Source organism: Nymphaea colorata, chromosome 3 (genome assembly GCF_008831285.2).
Source record: "Nymphaea colorata isolate Beijing-Zhang1983 chromosome 3, ASM883128v2, whole genome shotgun sequence".
In the NCBI taxonomy this organism is placed as follows: Eukaryota; Viridiplantae; Streptophyta; class Magnoliopsida; order Nymphaeales; family Nymphaeaceae; genus Nymphaea; species Nymphaea colorata.
Genome location: NC_045140.1, coordinates 27,324,117 through 27,343,414, shown reverse-complemented (window position 1 = coordinate 27,343,414; position 19,298 = coordinate 27,324,117). Strand labels below are relative to the sequence as shown.

Here is a 19,298-nt window from a genome sequence, read left to right as displayed (position 1 = left end):
AACTGTTGCGGTCGCAATTATTTCAGCCACAGGGTCTGCATGCATGGAACTCGACAAAGCAGCAAGAATAAAAGAAAGTAAAAAGAAGAGTTGGAAGAGAAGTGCTTCCAAGAAAATTTCGCGTCCTATATGTCCTCCTGAATCGTCGGTTACAATTATTGAATGCGCAGGAGAGAACTCCCTCAATATTACCAGCATTATCATGAATATAAAATGTAGAATCCTTCCTTCTTCCTAGAACCATTATCAGGGCCGAAGGCAGGTGTGAGCAACCTTACAAATTTTTTTACTTTTGTATCGATATTTTGGAGTAATTTTTTTCATTGGTACCCTTTAAAATCTTAAAACTTTATACTAGTGTCACTCACATGGATTTTTCTTATTCATACTAGTGACCACATATAAATAAATAATATCTCAAGACACCAAAAACAAGTCTTATGTCACAAACAGACAAGTGATTGAATGAAAACTTAAACCTTGTGGGTCTCTCCTACTCACCAACTCTATGGCTCTCTCTTGTCTCTCGTTATAAACATACGACAACATTCCTTTTTGAGATGCTTAAGTTTGTACATTTTACCATCTATATTTGCTACTGACAATTTGTGTTTCTTTCGAACTTTTGAGAAATTTTTACGGGGTATCAAGTATTCGGTTATGCTGTATTCCTTTCCTAGCGACGGTAGCACTGCTCTGGCCCCCAAATCGAGGTGATCAACGTATGTTTCTGTTTTAAGGCCTCAGTTTAAACCCAACTACGAAGTTCTCTTCAACTTTTTCTGGGAAATAGGAATATCTCAACGTTTCTAGCATTTAACCCCGCCGGGAAACTGTAAATTAGACTTTTTTTTTTTTTTTACTGAGATGAAAGGACGAGAAGCAAAAAGCATTAGAAAAGAGGCAGAGAACGTGCCTCGAATCCCGAGGGACTACCACTGACGACCACCTGCACTGTATTTTACCCTTGATTTTTGGAAGGGTAAAGAACGTATTTAAATAGTAGAATGGATCGGGTTTGGACCCGATCCACTGAGGAATTGATCTGGATCCACCCACGTCCGAAACCAATTACAATTGGGAAAGACGAGAGCGGTAGTGGGAGTTTAAATAAAGGAAAATATCGGAGGAAAGCTGCCAAAAAAACGTGGCGGGATGACCGAAACCTGAGTATTTGTGTGGGTCCCACCAGTTGCAGCGGGCGCGGGCATCTCCCGCCACCTAACACTGCCATAGCCCCTAGCGCCTTTATTTATCCCTTCACATCCCTCCCCTGCTCTCACGTCCTCTGCTTTCCACTGGTTCGCCTGGCCGCCATGGATCGCCTCTCCTTCTTCCTCACTCTTCTTCTTCTTCTTGTAAAACCTCTTTCCCCCTCTCTCTCTCTCACTCTCTCTCTTTCTAAAATGTTCTTATGACTTATAATGCTTGTCTTTTTGGGCACAGGCATCTAATGCAGCAGGTGAAGGAGGAGAAAGCGTGAACCCCTTCTCACCCAAGGCGTCTCTTCTCAGATACTGGCGCCGGACCTTCCCCAACGCCGAGCTACCTCCATTCCTCCTCGGCAAAGCCTCGCCTTTAAACGCCACTCAGGCGGCTGCCTATGCTCGTTATATTGACGCTCACACCCTCCAAGAGCACCTCCCTTCGTTCTGTGCATCCGCCAACCTCTACTGCACGTCCCTGAAGAAGAAGAAGAAGGGATCCGCCCCGGCCCCAGTCCCCGACACCTTCACCGAGTACAGCGGCCGCGACTTCGTCAAGTACACAAAGCCAGGCGCCATCGGCAGCAGCGACTTCACTAACTACTCCGTCAGCAGCAACGTCGCTAAGGACACCTTCACCACCTACGGCGGCGACCATGATCAGCGAAGCCAGCAGTTCACTCGCTACGAGTCCGACGGCAACGTCGGAGCGGGACGGTTCTCCAAATACGACACCGAGGGCATCGGCGGATTCAACAACTACGGCGACAACGGCAACGTCGATCAGCACCGCTTCACCCGCTACGGCGACGACACCAACGGCGGACTTCAGTCGTTTACTAGCTACTCTGAAAACGCCAATGTTGTCGGGAACGACTTCAAGTCCTACGGCTCCGTCGCCAACGGCATTCTGAGCCAGTTTACCGGCTACTCCACAAGCTCCAACGTGATTCGCAACGCGTTCACATCTTACAACAAGGAGGGAAACGGCCCGCTGGATCAGTTTACCAGCTACGCCGACAGTGGCAACGTCGTTCGGAACGAGTTCCAGTCTTACGAGGCCGACGCCAACGCCGGACTCGAGCAATTTCAAACATACTCTGAGCTCGCTAACATGCCGGAGAGTGTTTTCCGGTCGTACGGGAAAGGCGACAACGGTGCAAGCCTTTCGTTCGACACGTATGGCAACGCCTCGAACCCGTTGGCTGAGTTCACGGAATACGGGAAGGACGGGAACGCGATCACCGCGTCCTTCACCATGTACAGCAAAGACAACACCACGTTCACCGAGTACCACCGGACGGGCACCACTTTCAACGACTACCGTAACACCACCGTCTCCGCCACGGCGCTCGTCGAGCCAGGGAAATTCTTCCGGGAGGCGTCTCTCGTGTCCGGCCAGCACATTCCGGTGCCGGACATCACGGACAAGATGCCGCCGAGGTCGTTTCTCCCGAGGTCGATAGCCGACAAGCTTCCTTTCAGCTCCCGCCGGCTGCCGGAGCTCATTCAGACGCTCAACGCCTCCGGCTTGCAGGTAAGACTGATTTGCTTCGTAGTCTGTGTCATCTTCGAGTCGGGTCATTGTCACTCTTCCTCCAGAACTCCTATATCCGAGTTCTTTGAAGGAGATGGACCAGGATATGCATTTGGGTATCTAAAACAATGGTCAGATCCGATTACGGCACCTCCGGTTTACGCTCTTTCAAGTTTCTACCTACTGTTGGCAGGCTCCAATCTTTTGTGTAGATATTGTTTTGAAAACTAAATCAGTTTTAGCGTGTATTTTTTAGATCGGCGGTGATATTTGAGATGATCTCAAATTCACTAATTTAAGGTCAAACATTTTTATCTGACCTTAAAGATGTGGTTTTTTCTACTTAGAACGTGAAGTTGCTGAGTTCATCCTTTTGAGAACACACCTTTTCAGCTGCTGTAAAGATTCGAACATAACCTTATTTGAGAACACACCTTTTCACTCAGGTGGCGATGGGCCGAACGTTGGCCGACTGCGAGCGGCCGGCGGTGAAAAGTGAAACGAAAAGATGTGTGACCTCGATCGAGGGAATGGCAGAGTTCGCAGCATCGATACTGGGTGAGAAGGCATGGGTCTCGACGACGGCCAACACGGCCGGCTCCGGCAGGATGGTGGAGGTGGGGAAAGTCCAGGGCCGGAACGGTGGCGGGGTGACCCGGGCCGTGTCGTGCCACCAGAGCCTCTTTCCTTACCTGGTTTACTATTGCCATGCCTTGCCACTTGTCAAAGTGTATGACGTGGAGGTGATGTTGGAAGGGAAGAAGGCCAATCAGGCGGTGGCGATCTGCCACCTGGACACGACCCAGTGGAGCGCCGGCCACGCTGCGTTCAGGGCGCTGGGACACAGGCCGGGGGAGATCGAGGTGTGCCATTTCATCTTCCAGAATGACTTCATATGGGTCGCTCGTGACTAGTGCCGCCGCTGCAATGCCGGCGGCAAAGGAAGCTGGGTGCATCGCGTCTATCTGTATTGAAAATAATTTATAAAACATAGAACTCGAGCTTCCCGATGTTGTGGTAATGAAGATGGCTTCGAATCTACTCTACCATCATTTCCAAGTGTTTTGTGATACGGATATTGCAGATTGTTCGCATTTTGTTACATAGATGACTGACTACTTTCACATTACTTACTGTTGGTTGAGAAGCAACGAGTTCCTTTTACTAAGATCAGTACCATTAACTTCTCTCAACAATGAATGAGAAAGGTCCGTTCAACAAATGATAAATACATGACCATGTGTTAGATCTGACCCACCTGCATCGCCCTCCCTGGTGTGGGCTGGTTACTTGCTATCTATCTCGCATTGTCTCATCAGGGTACTGGCGTGGAATGCAAGGCAGAACGTTTTTCGAACAGAAGGGCAACAGACTGTTTTGAAGTTACTTTTAAAATACAACGCACCTAACAGAAACATACCGTGCTTTGTGTTAATATTGGGAAAGATCTAATGTATACATGTTTTAGACAAGCTTAATGGAAATTCCTAGATAACCATGTCCCCGTTATCCCTATTTGGTCAAGCCGGACGGCCCGATCCAGATCATTTACCTTCCATTCATTCTCCACAAATAATGTCCCTCCGCCTTAATACTAATATTTAATTTCTATTTTTTTTTTCAGTATTTAGCTTGACCAACCAAAACACGGAAAAAAAAAAGAAACTAAAATAAGTAAGGAAAAAGGAGGAGATCTGGATAAGATCCAAGACGAGTCCATAGTTCCCACTCCAACTCCCTATCATGTTAAAATTTATTTTATATCTAATGCTATTACATTATGAAAATTGGTCAAATTTCATTAAAAATTCGGTTAGGAATACAATTAAAGGCATGCCATGTGTTGACGTTACACGATTTGTAGGTCCAAAAGCTGGGCCCGTTTTGACCTCAACTAAAAAAAGGTTGAGAATTGAACCAAGAATTAAATATTCAATTTAGTTAAATCTTGTAAAAGAAATTTATTTTGAGTATTAGTTAGATATAATTTAAAGATTCAGAATTGGTATAACACTATAATAGCATCCAAATCTAAATAAGAGATACGATGAAGATTGGACTCTATTACTTTTATTAAATTTAAGAGGGTCTTTGATCAGAAATCCATAAATCTGTTTTTTTTTTTACTGAAATAAAAGATTGGTAATAAAATTCATGGTACATTAAGCTATTGTCACAAATACAGTAAGGCGTTTTTTTTGGATATAATACGGTTATTTTTTTTGAGAAAAATGGCAGCAAAATTAAAAATTCTAAAAAACTAAAATAAAATATAAAAATGTAAAAACAAAAATTTGGCAATTAAAATACATAAAAAAGATAAAAAATTTGAGGAAAGCGGGAAAAAAAGTAAAAAAGGGAATAAAACGTGGTTTTTTCATTTTGATTTTTTTTAAAAGCATTTTTTCCTTTTTTTGCCTTTTTTCTCACGTTTTTTCTAATAAAACTTATTTTATTCGACAATGCATCAAACTAAGGATTTTAGATCAATCATCCTAAGACCTAAATATATATGTGTGCTTGGGCAAGAAGATAAAATCAACCTAATGATGCTGTTTGGTCAAAAAAGCCTGTACAGATGTCATCCAAACACGTCAGAATTCTTCTTCCCTAAACTTAAAAAAGACATAAACAAAAACAAAGTAGAAAAAGTTTTGTATCTCGTAGTCAGCCATCCTCACAGTACGCATTCTCCAAGATTTTGTACACCTCCTTCAGCGCCGTAGGGACGGAATTCCCATGACCCGTTAGAGCTTGGAAAATCTGATGGACCCCAGCTCCGCCGCCGCTCCGGGAACTTCGGCCCCCTCTAGAGGGAATGGTGGTGCCAGGGAACACGGCAGACGACAGATATAGAGGTCGAAGTACCTGGAGGCGGCAAAGATGGTGATGGTGGCACCTGGCGTCGAAGGGGGCTGTCCGGTCTCTGAGTCGGAGGCCGGCGTGTTTAAGGGACATATGGTGCCCGGCGGTCTTCCATCACCGGTCAATCGTCGGGGCATCTTAAATCTGCCTTCAATTGAAACGGGTTACGAATATACAAACCAACTTTTCTAGAAAAAAAATAAAACTCGTTCTTGAAGACAAGGCGCCGACCTTCAGCCAGCATACATTCTTTCAATTTTTATTAGTGGGCATCGTTCCAAGTAAAACGGAATTGGAATGCAGATTAGTTTCCAACAATCCATTATACATCTTCTTCCGACTCAAAATCTTCAACAAATTAAAACTGTTCTTCGTCATCTAAAAAAAGTTACTGCAAATACAGTGCTACTAGTACTGGCGCTGCAGTGCAGGCAAAGGAAGCAGTACCGAATATATATATATATAAGAAAAACCCCGAGCTTCCCGATCTTGTAGTAATGAAGATGGCTTTGCACTAAATGGAGATGGCTTCGAATCTACTCTAATCAATGCACATTGCTATTGGTTGAGAAGCAACGAGTTCCTTTAGTAAGATTAGTACTATTAACTTCTCTAATGAAGGGAGGAGTAAGGTCCGAACTCAATTTGGTGCAACCAACAATTGATAAATACATGACCATGTTAGATCTGACCCAGCTGCAGTGCAGACTCTCTGGTGTGAGCTTGACGTTTCACTCTGCCTCATTGTAACTCATCAATGGTATTTTTTCTCAACTTTCTACATCTAGTAGGAATATTTATAGGATTCCTCGGCTACTTTTGAATAAGTTTTCTCGCAAAAGTTTCATTAGCTTTTGAAGGAGAAGAAAAAAACATGAAGCAACTGGAGCATATATTCCTCTCACATGCGGCGAAACTGAAGCCTTGTCCTTGCTGCCATTATGCCGCACAAAGACAAAATCCGTTCTATTTGACAACCGGACGATGACAATTTGGCCGAGCATTAAACTTGCCATGAATGGAAACGGGTTACTGCTACACAAACCAACTTTTCTAGAAACGGAATTCCAATACAGATCAGTTACCAACAATCTACTATAGATGTCCTTCCAACTCAAAATCTTCAACAAATTAAAACTGTGCTTCTTCATCTTAAAAAGAATTACTGACATTCATTTTCTAGATTAATTACGAAGTTTCACATGTAGAATAGGTTTCAAAATTTTAATGCCAACCCTAAGGAAATCAAACTCCCAATAAATATGTGTAGATGGATCCACATGCGTGCCCAAGTGGACATAAATGGATTACAGCTACCAACAAATAATTCGCATGTGGATTGCATTGATGTTAATCGAAGATCATGAATTGACTCAGAACCCAAGGCTGTCGGCACAAAGTTCGCATGCGATGACTCGTGAGATATATATGGTTCGTAATGTTAAAATTTATCAGAAGAACTTTAAGGATTTTTTTCAGAAAAGATTTCGATTACAAACTCGTGAGTGTGTGTACACCTGAACGTACACGCAGATACGTACAAACATCGGACACAGTTCAGTAAGGTTTCGGCTGTTTGTGATGCGATCATGGCCACCGGTAGGCAGCATGGTGCCAGACCACTAGGCCATGTTCAGAAAAGGGCAAGCACGGTGGGATCGGCAGATTGAAAATGAAGATCAAAATGGAGAAAGAAAATCGTCTAATGGTGAGACATTCTGTTCGAAAGCGACCCCGTACGTCTCTTCCCTGGTTTCAGGGGGGCTCGAGACCTTCCAGGGCTACTCCGAGAAGTCCAACGTCGTCGGCGCCGACTTCAAGTCGTACGGATCCGCCGCAAATGGCTTTCTGAGCCAGTATACAAGCTACTCGGCAGGGTCCAACGTGATCACCAACAGTTTCACGTCCTACAACAAGGAGGGCAACGACCTGCTGGATCAGTTCACCAGCTACTCCCACAGCGGCAATGTCGTCCTCAATGAGTTCCAGCAATATGCCGACAGAGCAAAGAAGCCTGACAATGTTTTCTGGTCCTACAGGCTGAGCGGTAATGGCGCTGGATTCATCTTTGGCAGCTACGGCAACTCTTCGAACCCACTAGCTGAGTTCACAGACGATGGAAAGGACGGTAACAGAGCGACGGCGTCGTTCTCCTCCTACGTGACCGAGTACACCACGTTTAAGGAGTACCACGAGATGACCACCACCTTCGGCAGCTACATCAACGCTTCCTCCCGCGCGACCTCCACACTCGTGGAGCCCGGTAAATTCTTCCGAGAGGCGGATCTCTTGTCCGGGAACCAGATACCCATGCCGGATATCCACGACAAGATGCCACCGAGGTCGTTCTTAATGAAAAGAGAAGAAGAGAGCAGGATGAAAGACAGCAAGTAACGTGGTTCAGCTCTGATTGAGCTTACGTCCACGATCGGAAGGCACTCGAACAATTTCTCATTCAATAAGAAGATGATTACAATGGGAAAGTCGAGTCCCTTTTATAGGGAAGAAATCACGTCTTATTGTAGGCAAGGTTGTTCTTGCCTAGATTAAATGAAATCTTCATTTGATCCCCAAATTTTTGCCTTTTCCTTTCTTCTGATTTTTCTGCCTTTTTTATTTGATCACAATCTGTTATTACCAGCTCCATCACTTGATTGCTGATTTTCTCTCCAACAGATTCATCCTTATCAGTTTTGTTAACATTCTCCCTCAAACTAAGCCGCTGCTGAAGGCTGAGTTTGGTCTTGAGATGATTGAAAGTATGCTTTGATAAGCTTTTGGTAAACGACAACTTGATTTGTGGTTGAAATATACTCAGTTTGAAGTTGCTTTTGAGCTACTCTTTCTCGAACATAATGAAAATCAATCTGAATGTGCTTGCTTCGGTTATGAAATACCGGATTTGCCGTCATATAAAGTGAGCTCTTATTATCACAATATAAAATTGGGACTTTGATAATTGGTATTCCAATGTCCTTCATTAAGAATTGTATCCATGTAAGTTCTGTCGCTGTCGACGCCATTGCTCTATATTCAGCTTCGGTACTAGATCTGGCTACACTATTTTGCTTCTTAGCACTCCAAGACACACAATTTAACCCAAGAAAAACACAAAATCCTGTGGTGGATCGCCTTGTTTGAGAACATCCTGCCCAATCTGAGTCTGAAAAAGCATATAAATCAAGAGTGCTTTGCATCAATATGTTTAGTCCCATGTGTATTGATCCTTTAATGTATCGAAGAATCCTTTTGACCATTTGATAGTGAATCTGAAGTGGCTCATGCATAAACTGACTAACATAATTGACAGCAAAGGAGATATCAGGTCGCGTTAGAGTCAAGTATTGCAAGGATCCAACTATCTGCCTGTAGAGAGTAGGATTTGCGAATTTTACTTCATCATCCTTATACTGAGGCATTTTTGGACTCATTGGCGTGATGTTTGGTTTGCAGTCCTCCATCTTTGCTCTTTCAAGAATGTCCTTAGCATACTTGGTTTGACATAAGAGAATTCCTTTTTCTGTCCAAGTCACTTCGACTCTTAAAAAATAGCTCAATCTGCCAAGATCTTTGACAGGAAACTCATTGCAAAAGGCATTAACAAAGCGTTGCAAAAATATAGAACAATTTCCGGTTAGGATCATATCATCAACATACACAAGAAGCACAAGAGTGTTTGATCTTCGATGTAATGTAAACATAGACAGATCGCCCATACTAGTAGAAAAACCATAATCAAGAAGGAAACTGCTTAGCCGTGCATACCATGCACGTGATGCTTGTTTCAGACCATAAATGGCTCGCTGTAATTTACAAACATATCCTGGTTTTGTTTTATCTTCATACCCGGGAGGTTGTTTCATGTATACATCTTCATTTATAGCTCCGTGTAAGAAGGCATTCTTGATATCTAACTGTCTGATTTCCCACCTTCTAACTGTAGCAATAGAAAGAACCATTCTAATAGTGGTAGGACGAACTACTGGAGAAAATGTTTTATGGAAGTCTATTCCCTCTTTTTGAGTGAAACCTCGAGCAACAAGTCTAGCCTTGAGTTTTTCCAATGTCCCATCTGATTTGAGTTTGGTTTTAAACACCCATTTTGAGCCAACTAGATTCATCTTGGGATCATGGGGTACAAGTCTCCAGGTTTTATTTTCATCTAAGGCTCTAATTTCTTCGTCCATAGCCTTTTTCCAGCCTGGTTTCCCAAGAGCTTCATTAACACTTGAAGGTTCTTTAGGAATATCTTGGTACAAAATATGTAAGTTAGCATACTTGGGATTCGGTTTAAAGGTTCCCATCATCGATCTAGTGATCATTGTTCTAATCATAGCAGAAGGAGGAGTAGTATGCTCACCTTGTTCCATACTTTCAATTGTGTTTGTATCAAGAACTCCATGATCGCCTTCTTCCGAGTTATCAACCTGCTCGTGAACTGACTGTTCATTGTCTATCTCAGTGCTTTCTTCATTTCTTTGAACTTGATTTTGTCCCGTGGTGTCAGTCATGCCTGTCTGATACTCATCCTGTCCGAGACTATCCAGCAAATTGTGAACTGACTGTTCATTAATTGGCATGTTGTCAATCAAATGTTCTTGAGATTGAGAGTGAGTGCCAATATCACTTCGTTCTTCCTCATGAACGTCAGTTGTTCGAATAAGATTCTCATTTTCGGGAACCATTTGCTCTATATTCTCTTGTTCGTCATTGAAAGAAATCAGATCTGAAGTTAGAGAATCTCCATCATATAATTTAGCAGGATCTTTATAAGGAAAAAAATGTTCATCAAAACAAACATGTCGAGAGATAAACATTTTTCCGGTGGCCGGATACAAACAACGATATCCTTTGTGACTATCACTATACCCAAGAAAAACACATGGCAGTGATCGAGGCTCCAATTTATCTTTTGCATAATCTCTTAAGTAAGGGAAACATCGACATCCAAAAACATGAAGAAAATCATACTTAGGATGCTTCCCAAAAAGTTTTAAGTAAGGAGAATCCATCTTGAGAGAAGACGATGGTAGCCTATTGATGAGAAAAACAGCACTGCTAAAAGCTTCAAACCAGAAACGCTTGGGAATGTTGGCATGCAACATCATGGTCAGACCTAATTCAGTGATATTTCGATGTTTTCTTTCTGCCATACCATTTTGTTGTTTAGTATATGGGCAAGAAAATAACTGTTTTGTTCCAAGAGACTTTAGATAATCTCTAAATTTTGTACTTGTATATTCTCCTCCTTCATCAGATTGAAAAACCTTTATCCTTTTATTAAATTGTGTTTCAACAAATTTCTGGAAATGTTGAAAACAAACAAAGAAGTCAGATTTTAACTTCAAAGGATATAGCCAGGTGAATCTAGAATGCTCATCAATAAAAATCACATAGTAGCGATAATCAAAATGAGAACAAACAGGCGCTGATCCCCATAAATCCAAATGGATTTTTTCAAAAGGTTCAACAAATTTATTTTCTCGTTCAAGAAATGGCAACCTACATGATTTGCCAAGTTGACAGCTATGACAAATAGAAGTTCTAGGAACGGAAGAGCAAACATTAATCAAATTTTTCTGTTGCAAATGTCTCACAACGCCATTATGGGTATGTCCTAATCTGAAATGCCATTGTTCTTCTGAAGCACGCCGAAATCTGGAAGAAAAACATGCTGTATGCCTGACCTTGCCGATGGTATAAACTCCATCACGTTTGCCGCCCTGTGCCACTATTTTCCCGGTTCTCCTGTCCTTTATGAGACAACAAGAGGAGGAAAATTCAAAAACATATGGTAACGCACTAGTTAATTGACTAACAGAAAGTAAGTCTTTCTTTAGTTTTGGAACATATAGAACATGAGAAAGAGGAATAGATGATTCGCCTGTAACAACTTCACTGTTACCAATATGAGTTATAGAAAGAGGCGTACCATCCCCAACAATAACATGATCACTTCCATCATAAGTAGAGATTTCAGAAATCTTACCAAGATTTCCAGTCATATGAGCTGATGCTCCAGTGTCAGCTAACCATTCTGAGTTGTTTGTATCATCAATAGTAATGGCGGCAAGTGCTTGTTGGGCATCCCCAGCTTGTTAGGCATGATTAAATCTTTCAAAACACTTGATTGCAGAATGATATTTCTTACCACAAATTTGACAAACAACGGGGTTTTTGTTATTTTTGTCATCACCATTTGAAGCGAGATTGGAATTGTCATGTGGTCGATTTTGATACTGTCCTCGCCCTTGATAGTGGCCACGTCCTCTATAGCTGCGTGCACGCATGCGACCACGTCCAGATTGTTGATGTGTCATGGCCATGATAGGAGGAGTGGGACTCTTTATTCGGGAATCAAAACTTTGAAGAAGAGAGACAACCTCTTCATAAGGAAGAGTAGGTGGTCGAAGCATGGATGCAATAAATGCTTCGTATCCTTCTCCAAGTCCTTGAAGTAGCCAGTAAACTTGAGCCCCTTCGTCAATAGATTTTCCAATAGCTGAAAGATCGTCGCATATTCGTTTGAATTTTCCTATATAGGCTTCCACAGAATCATCATTCTTCTTAAGCGAAGTTAGTAAATGCGTGAGATGGAATTCTCTCTCACGCGATTTACGAGAGAAGGTATTCATAAGAACCCTCCAAATATCCTTGGATGTCTCAAGGCCAACAACTAGGCCAAGAGCACTCTCGGACAACGTACTGGTTATCCATCCCTTGATTAAACGATCAGTCTTCCTCCAAGCAATAAAATGAAGATTGGGAATTTTCTGAGAAGAAGAATCATCAATAAATTCTGGTGGGGCAGTAACTTCGCCAGTCAAAAACCCTTGAAGATCTTGGCTCTCAACCAGTGCCAAAATTTGTGTTTTCCATAAGAGAAAATTTTCAGCTCGTAACTTAAGAGAAACGAAATTTGCAACGTTGACAGTATAAGGATAAGGGAAAACAGGTGTTGAAGTCGCCATTTAAGAACAATTTCAGTCGTGAAGAAAATGCCGTTTACTGAAATAAAGAGGCGGAAAGAAACGACCTGCTCTTCTTTTACCCGGTTTCACAACCAGCGGCGCTTAAAATTACAAGCGCTGTTTCCACGAATCTTCAGAAAAAAATTGCAAAGGCGCTTGAAGAATCTGCTCTTCTTTTACCCGGTTTCACAACCAGCGGCGCTTAAAATTACAAGCGCTGTTTCCACGAATCTTCAAAAAAAAAATTGCAAAGGCGCTTGAAGAATCTGCACACGGTGAGAAAACGATTTGACTCTTGCTCGATAGAGGGGGTGATTTTAACAACACCCCATAAAGCTGTCGTGAACAGAGAGGGAGAACTTCCTCTGTTTTGTCTTTGTTCTCCCTTTGTTTCAGCAGCAAGAGATGATTGATTCTGCCGTAAACAGCAGAAACGCCGTGAGCAATGATACCGGTGGAAAAACCCAAACGGTCTTAGGCAGAGAGGGTTGCCGTGCCCTTTCCACAGCAGCAGCTTGCCGTGGTATGATTGATGCCTCTTCTCAAAAGAGGGCGGTTGTGTGAGGGTTGTCGTGCCCTTTCCACAGCAGCAGCTTGCCGTGGTATGATTGATGCCTCTTCTCAAAAGAGGCAGTTGTGCTGTCGTGGAAGACTCAAACGATCTCAGCAGCAGCAGCTTCTATTGCTCTGATACAATGAAAACAGAAGAAGAGAGCAGGATGAAAGACAGCAAGTAACGTGGTTCAGCTCTGATTGAGCTTACGTCCACGATCGGAAGGCACTCGAACAATTTGTCATTCAATAAGAAGATGATTACAATGGGAGAGTCGAGTCCCTTTTATAGGGAAGAAATCACGTCTTATTGTAGGCAAGGTTGTTCTTGCTTAGATTAAATGAAATCTTCATTTGATCCCCAAATTTTTGCCTTTCCCTTTCTTCTGATTTTTCTGCCTTTTTTTATTTGATCACAATCTGTTATTACCAGCTCCATATCTTGATTGCTGATTTTCTCTCCAACAGATTCATCCTTAACAGTTTTGTTAACAGTTCTTGCTGAGGACGATAGCCGACAAGCTTCTGTTCAGCTCCACCCGATTGCCGGAGCTTATCTGCATGCTAAACGCCAGCAGTATGCAGGTAGGCATCAGTGGGTACAACGATTCCTCTCTGGAAAAATCACAACCGATGACGCCCCTTGTTTTCCGTTTTTCAGGGCTTGATGGCTGGAACCTTAGCGGACTGTGAGCGGCCGCTGGTGAAGGACGAAAGGAAGCGATGGGTGACCTGGGATGGCAGATGGCAGAGTTTGCGGCGTCGGTGCTCGGAGAGAAGGCGCGGGTCTCGACGACGGCCAACATCGTTGCGGGAGGACGGTGGGGATTTTAATGGATCGGATTCTTATCGATTTTAACTATATCCGTTTTTTCGGATATTCTTGGATTTGAATTTTTTTTAAATAAAGCAAAGTCATATCCGAATTCGAATCTAAAATCCGATTTTACGATCCGAATCTGATCTGAATCCGACTTTTATATTTATATCCGAATCCGAATCCAAATTATGAACCGAATTTTGCCATTTTTCAAGTATTAGATAGAGGATATTTGTCTAAAAATGAATCCGATTCGAATTTGTATCTGACTTCGATCCGATATTCATGTATATCCGAATTCAAATCCAAATCCGATTGGATGTCATTTGTTAAATCCTAATTTGATCCGATTTCTTAATCGGATATTAAATTTTTATCAAGCGGATCAGATCGATGGATATCCGATTTCAATCGAATATATTGACATGTGGCGGTGGGCGGGGTCGGCGGCAGGAACAGCGGTGGGGTAACAGGCCGTGTCGTTCTGCCAGAGCCTGTTTCCTTACCTGGTCTACTATTGTCGTGCAGTGCCACGCGTCAAGGTGTACGACGTAGAGGGGAAGAAGGCCAATCAGGAGGTGGAGATCTGCCACCTGGACACGAACCAGTGGAGTGCGGGCCATACGACGTTCAGGGCGCTGGGACACAAGCTAGGGGAGATCGAGGTGTGCCACTTCATATTTCAGAATGACTTCATATGGGCCTCCCAGGATTAGTGGGCTGCCTCAAAGTCTTTGTGGTTTAGGAAAATTAAGATCTTGTTTGTGCTCAGAAATTTCAATCAATCCCGGCTATTGCTTACGGAGGAAATAAAATTTTCTGGCGAGGTTACTAAAAAGTCCAAACACCACACCTTAGATATGGTATCTAATGCCTTAAAGTTAATTCTATGCATAACAAAGAACTAAACAAAATGTTCAACATATATATGGGCAAGCTTACACCAGACCAAAACATGGGTGCCATTCTGCCCCTTTACTGGTCCCATTGCAGTTCTTGCCCCTCGCTACCACTTCACTATTTGGAAGACAACTGATTACCGTTCTTTAAACGTCAGCTATTACGCCAGACATTAGTGAAGCACCATAGTTTAATCCTTTGCTCGTGTTTAGTTCTGATCAAGCAGTAGAACATTCTCTTTACAGCGCTCAAGACCACCTGAGAATTCCCTGTAGAAACTCCGCTATTGCAGTGAGGCTTCAGGCATTTCTGAATTTCCATATAGGTCATATTGCTAGGTAGAAGCTCATCCTCCAACATTAACCCAAAATTTTTCCTTGAATTTATGAAATGCAGAGAAGGTTGGGGAGAATCCAGGCCTGATTCTTTGCTGGATGCCAACCACAGCTCTCCATCCATTGGTTGCACAGTTACGAGGTTGAAGATTGGAGATCCATGAAGGGAAAAACAATGGAGAGAGCCAAGAACAACGTTTAGTCGCTTACGATCCTGTGGTTAAATTAGCAGCAGACGGTTTGGCATGAACCTCTGAATTGAAGAAAATGTTGGTCTCATTTACAAATAACCTCACGCCTCTGGGCATTCATAAAAGGATACATTTTTGTTAGTGCATGGCAAAAGTACTAGGATACCTGACTTCTAACGTGAAAATATTTTCATAACCATCCATGGATTTAAGATCAAATCCTCCTTTCCCTTCTACGCTTAGGCAAGACATTTTAGCAATGTAAATTAGGAATGCGTCTCTCCTGTATATCTCTGTCTAACCTGAGATCTTCATATTTTGATGAGCGTCTTTTTACCTCAGCCTGCCAATGACGAGATATAAAGAGCCCATTTCCAAGTTCAGATTGGGTTCCCTATCTAGCACGAGTAAAGAGAGAGAGTGTCCCATTCTAATTTCAGATTGAGTTTGAACACCAGTAGAAAGACATTTTAGAAGAAAAGAATGACAATGGAAGATAGATCTACCTTGGTTGGTTCAACTCCTTTGCCAGCCAAACAATCTCTTTTAACTCCTCATCGTTTTATAACTCCGAGGAGGACTTGCCAATTCATGATGTAAGTAGAAGTTAGGGCTTTACAGAAGCTACCAAGGAAATAATCAAATTCATGTTTTTGTCTTTCAGGAGCTGCGGCTCTTATGGTTATTACATAATAGGAGTATCTTTCGAAAATTATTCCAAAAAATCGCCAAAATTTTGGATGTTTCATTCAATATGTCCTCCTCTTGTATAGTTGCTTTTGAATGCAAAGAGCTTGTATAACATGACAACTTCACATAACTTCCAATTAAGTAGAGCAATGTATGTTATCACGCTCCAACGATATCAAACTTAGAAGTTTGTCCCACCACAGATCGGCAAAAATATTATTGGGTATAATTTAAACTTTGGAGAAAAAAAAAAGAAAGAAAAGTATGCAGGAAATATATATTATTAAAAGAGGTTCTCATCATTGGCTTAACTTTGAATGGCGCCAATAAAGGAAAAGGAAGCGATGCGAAAAAATTGGCCGATTTTTGAATATCGTCAAATTGGCCTCGTGTTTCGAACCGAAAAGAGACCATTCAAATCGAATCAACTATTTCGTTATTGTCCCTCTTTTATTTTGAGATTTTACATCTATATAGCTGATTTTCTCTGAATCGCCAGCCAGAAAATTGATCAATGTGAATTGGATTTTTTGTAGATTTTTTTTTCATTTTTTAAAAATATTCTTCTGTTTTTGAAATTTTAATTTAATATAATACCTTAAAACGACCAATCAAATTCATTTTTCCCATTTTTGGCTTTTTTTTTTCCATTTCATTCCCGAAAGTCCTTTTATGGATCGACATCATCTATCTCTATATAGACACATTCTATCAGCAGCCCTTTTCACCAAAGAAATTAACTAGTGGGCAAGTCCAATTGGAGGGAACCATCAAAGAAAGAAGCCATGAAATCCCAGACGTTTCTGTTGGTCCTCATAACCATCCTCATCTTCTCTTTCGGTAAGCCTATTTAACTCGCTGCTTTTGCCAACATCATCCTCCTTCTCGTCGTCAACATGAAACCTACCATCATCAGCATCATCATCACGACTTTTAGCTGCTGGATTGTTTTTAAATATTGCTTGGTTGGGCGCAGGTACGCAGGAAGCATTTTCCAGAGTGGTGGCCGAGGGTAAGCTGCCATGCGGCAAGGTGCTGGACGATAAAAACTGCGTGCCGCTGCAATGCAAACTAGAGTGTGCAACTCAATACAAGGGGAATGGTGTATGTACAGTGCGCATCGATCGGCCTCCTATGTGTGTCTGTTCTTACCCTTGTTGAAATGCCACCTTTATAGAAGGCGAAGGATCAAATGGCGCTCCTCATGAATGGAAAAATACGTGCATTACCCTTCCTTCCCCCTTCTGTTGTCGACCATCAACATTAGTCCGGCATTAAAAACAAGAACTTTAACTTCTTGTTGCCATCTTAGGTTCTTCTACTTACTGGAGTTGAGTTCAATGTAAGAAGTTTAACTACAAGCTTATGTAACAGGACATCAGATGTATCCAATGTCTCATGCTGCTCTGTATTTGAAGTTAAAGATGCTATCCAGATGGTTATTTTTATGATGGATCAGTCCTTGACTTGATGTAGTCCGGCGTGCATATAATTACAGTCATTTTGGATCCTTATAAATAAAAGCCTATCAAAACCTCCATGTAAACTAATTAATCTGGTTGTGGACATATATTCTTGGTTTATAGAAATTGTTCATCTGGTTTTGGAATTTTGAGAAGGAAATCGAACTAGGATTTCTAAAGTTTATGTCACGGTTCTTTTTAAATGCATTTGAGTTTCACAAGACCAAACTCGAGCTCCAAAGTAGGGAGGTCAGTAGATCGGATTCAAATAAGATATACCCTTAACCATATTGTTTGTTCAGATTTTCACATATTCGAATTTGACCAAAGAAAAGTCGTATCTGAATCTGATTCTGATTTTAAGATCTGTATTTGATCGAAATCTGATTTTTATATTTATATCTGAATCCAAATCCGAATTTGGCCGATTTTCAAAATGCTCTTTACAGCGTTCACGACCACCTGAGAATTCCCTGTAGAAACTCCGCTTTTGAAGTGAGTCTTCAGACATTTCTAATTTTCCATATAGGTCATATTGCTAGGTAGAAGCTCATCCTCCAACATTTACCCAAAATTTTTCCTCGAATTTATGAAATGCAGAGAAGGTTGGGGAGAAATCCTGGCCTGATGCTCTGCAGGATGCGAACCACAACTCTCTGTTCATCTTCCATCCATTGGTTGCACAGTTACGAGGTTGAAGATTGGAGATCCATGAAGGGAAAAACAATGTAGAGAGCCAAGAACAACGTTTAGTCGTTTACGATCCTGTGGTTAAATTAGCAATAGATGGTTTGGCATGAACCTCTGAATTGAAGAAAATGTTGGTCTCATTTACAAATAACCTCACGCCTCTGCACGTTCATAAAAGGATACATTTTTGTTAGTGCATGGTAAAAGTACTAGGATACCTGACTTCTAACGTGATAATATTTTCATAGCGATCCATGGATTTAAGATCAAATCCTCCTTTCCCTTCTACGCTTAGGCAAGACATTTTTGCACTGTAAATTAGGAATGCGTCTCTCATGTATATCTCTGTCTAATCTGAGATCTTCATATTTTGATGAGCGTCTTTCTACCTCAGCCCGCCAATGACGAGATATAAAGAGCCCAATTCCAAGTTCAGATTGGGTTCCCTATATAGCACGAGTAAAGAGAGAGAGTGTGTCCCATTCTAATTTCAGATCGAGTTTGAACACCAGTAGGAAAACAGTTTAGAAGAAGAAGAATGACAATGGTCAAGTCTGTAACATAGATCTACCTTGGTTGGTTCAACTCCTTTACTAGCCAAACAATCTCTTTAACTCCTGATCGTTTTATAACTCCGAGAAGGACTTGCCAATTCATGATGTACGTAGAAGTTTGGGCTTTACAGAAGCTACCAAGGAAACAATCAAATTTATGTTTTTGTCTTTCAGGAGTTGCAGCTCTTATGGTTATTACATAATAGGAGTATCTTTCGAAAATTATTCCAAAAGAAAATTTTAGATGTTTCATTCAATATGTCCTCGTCTTGTATAGTTGCTTTTGAATGCAAAGAGCTTGTATAACATGACAACTTCTGCTAGCTTTCCAATACGGAAAGGAAACAACTGAAGGAAAAGGTGGAGCCATTAATAGGAATGAGGAAAATTCAGGCAATTGACATTCATGTTCCTCGGCTTAACATGCTTGAATGAGCGTCTCCTCATGTTAATCTGCTGTTACTTGTTTGTGAATTTAAAACAAGAGAAGGAAAATCTTCACGTTGTTGTCAAAAGAGCACAAAA

General features: G+C 41.7%; 1 protein-coding gene and 1 pseudogene across 1 annotated transcript; both read left to right on the top strand.

Moving 5' to 3' along the window:
• The first annotated feature begins 1,220 nt into the window (after nt 1-1,220).
• Nucleotides 1,221-3,801, top strand: LOC116249606 (BURP domain-containing protein 12-like). The gene is made up of 3 exons (XM_031622753.2): nt 1,221-1,358; nt 1,447-2,742; nt 3,189-3,801. Exons 1-3 carry the CDS (start codon nt 1,317-1,319, stop codon nt 3,654-3,656), a joined length of 1,806 nt encoding a protein of 601 aa, XP_031478613.1. The 5' UTR covers nt 1,221-1,316; the 3' UTR covers nt 3,657-3,801.
• A 3,435-nt stretch (nt 3,802-7,236) lies between these two features.
• Nucleotides 7,237-14,666, top strand: LOC116250430 (polygalacturonase 1 beta-like protein 3; annotated as a pseudogene).
• The last annotated feature ends 4,632 nt before the right edge of the window (nt 14,667-19,298 follow it).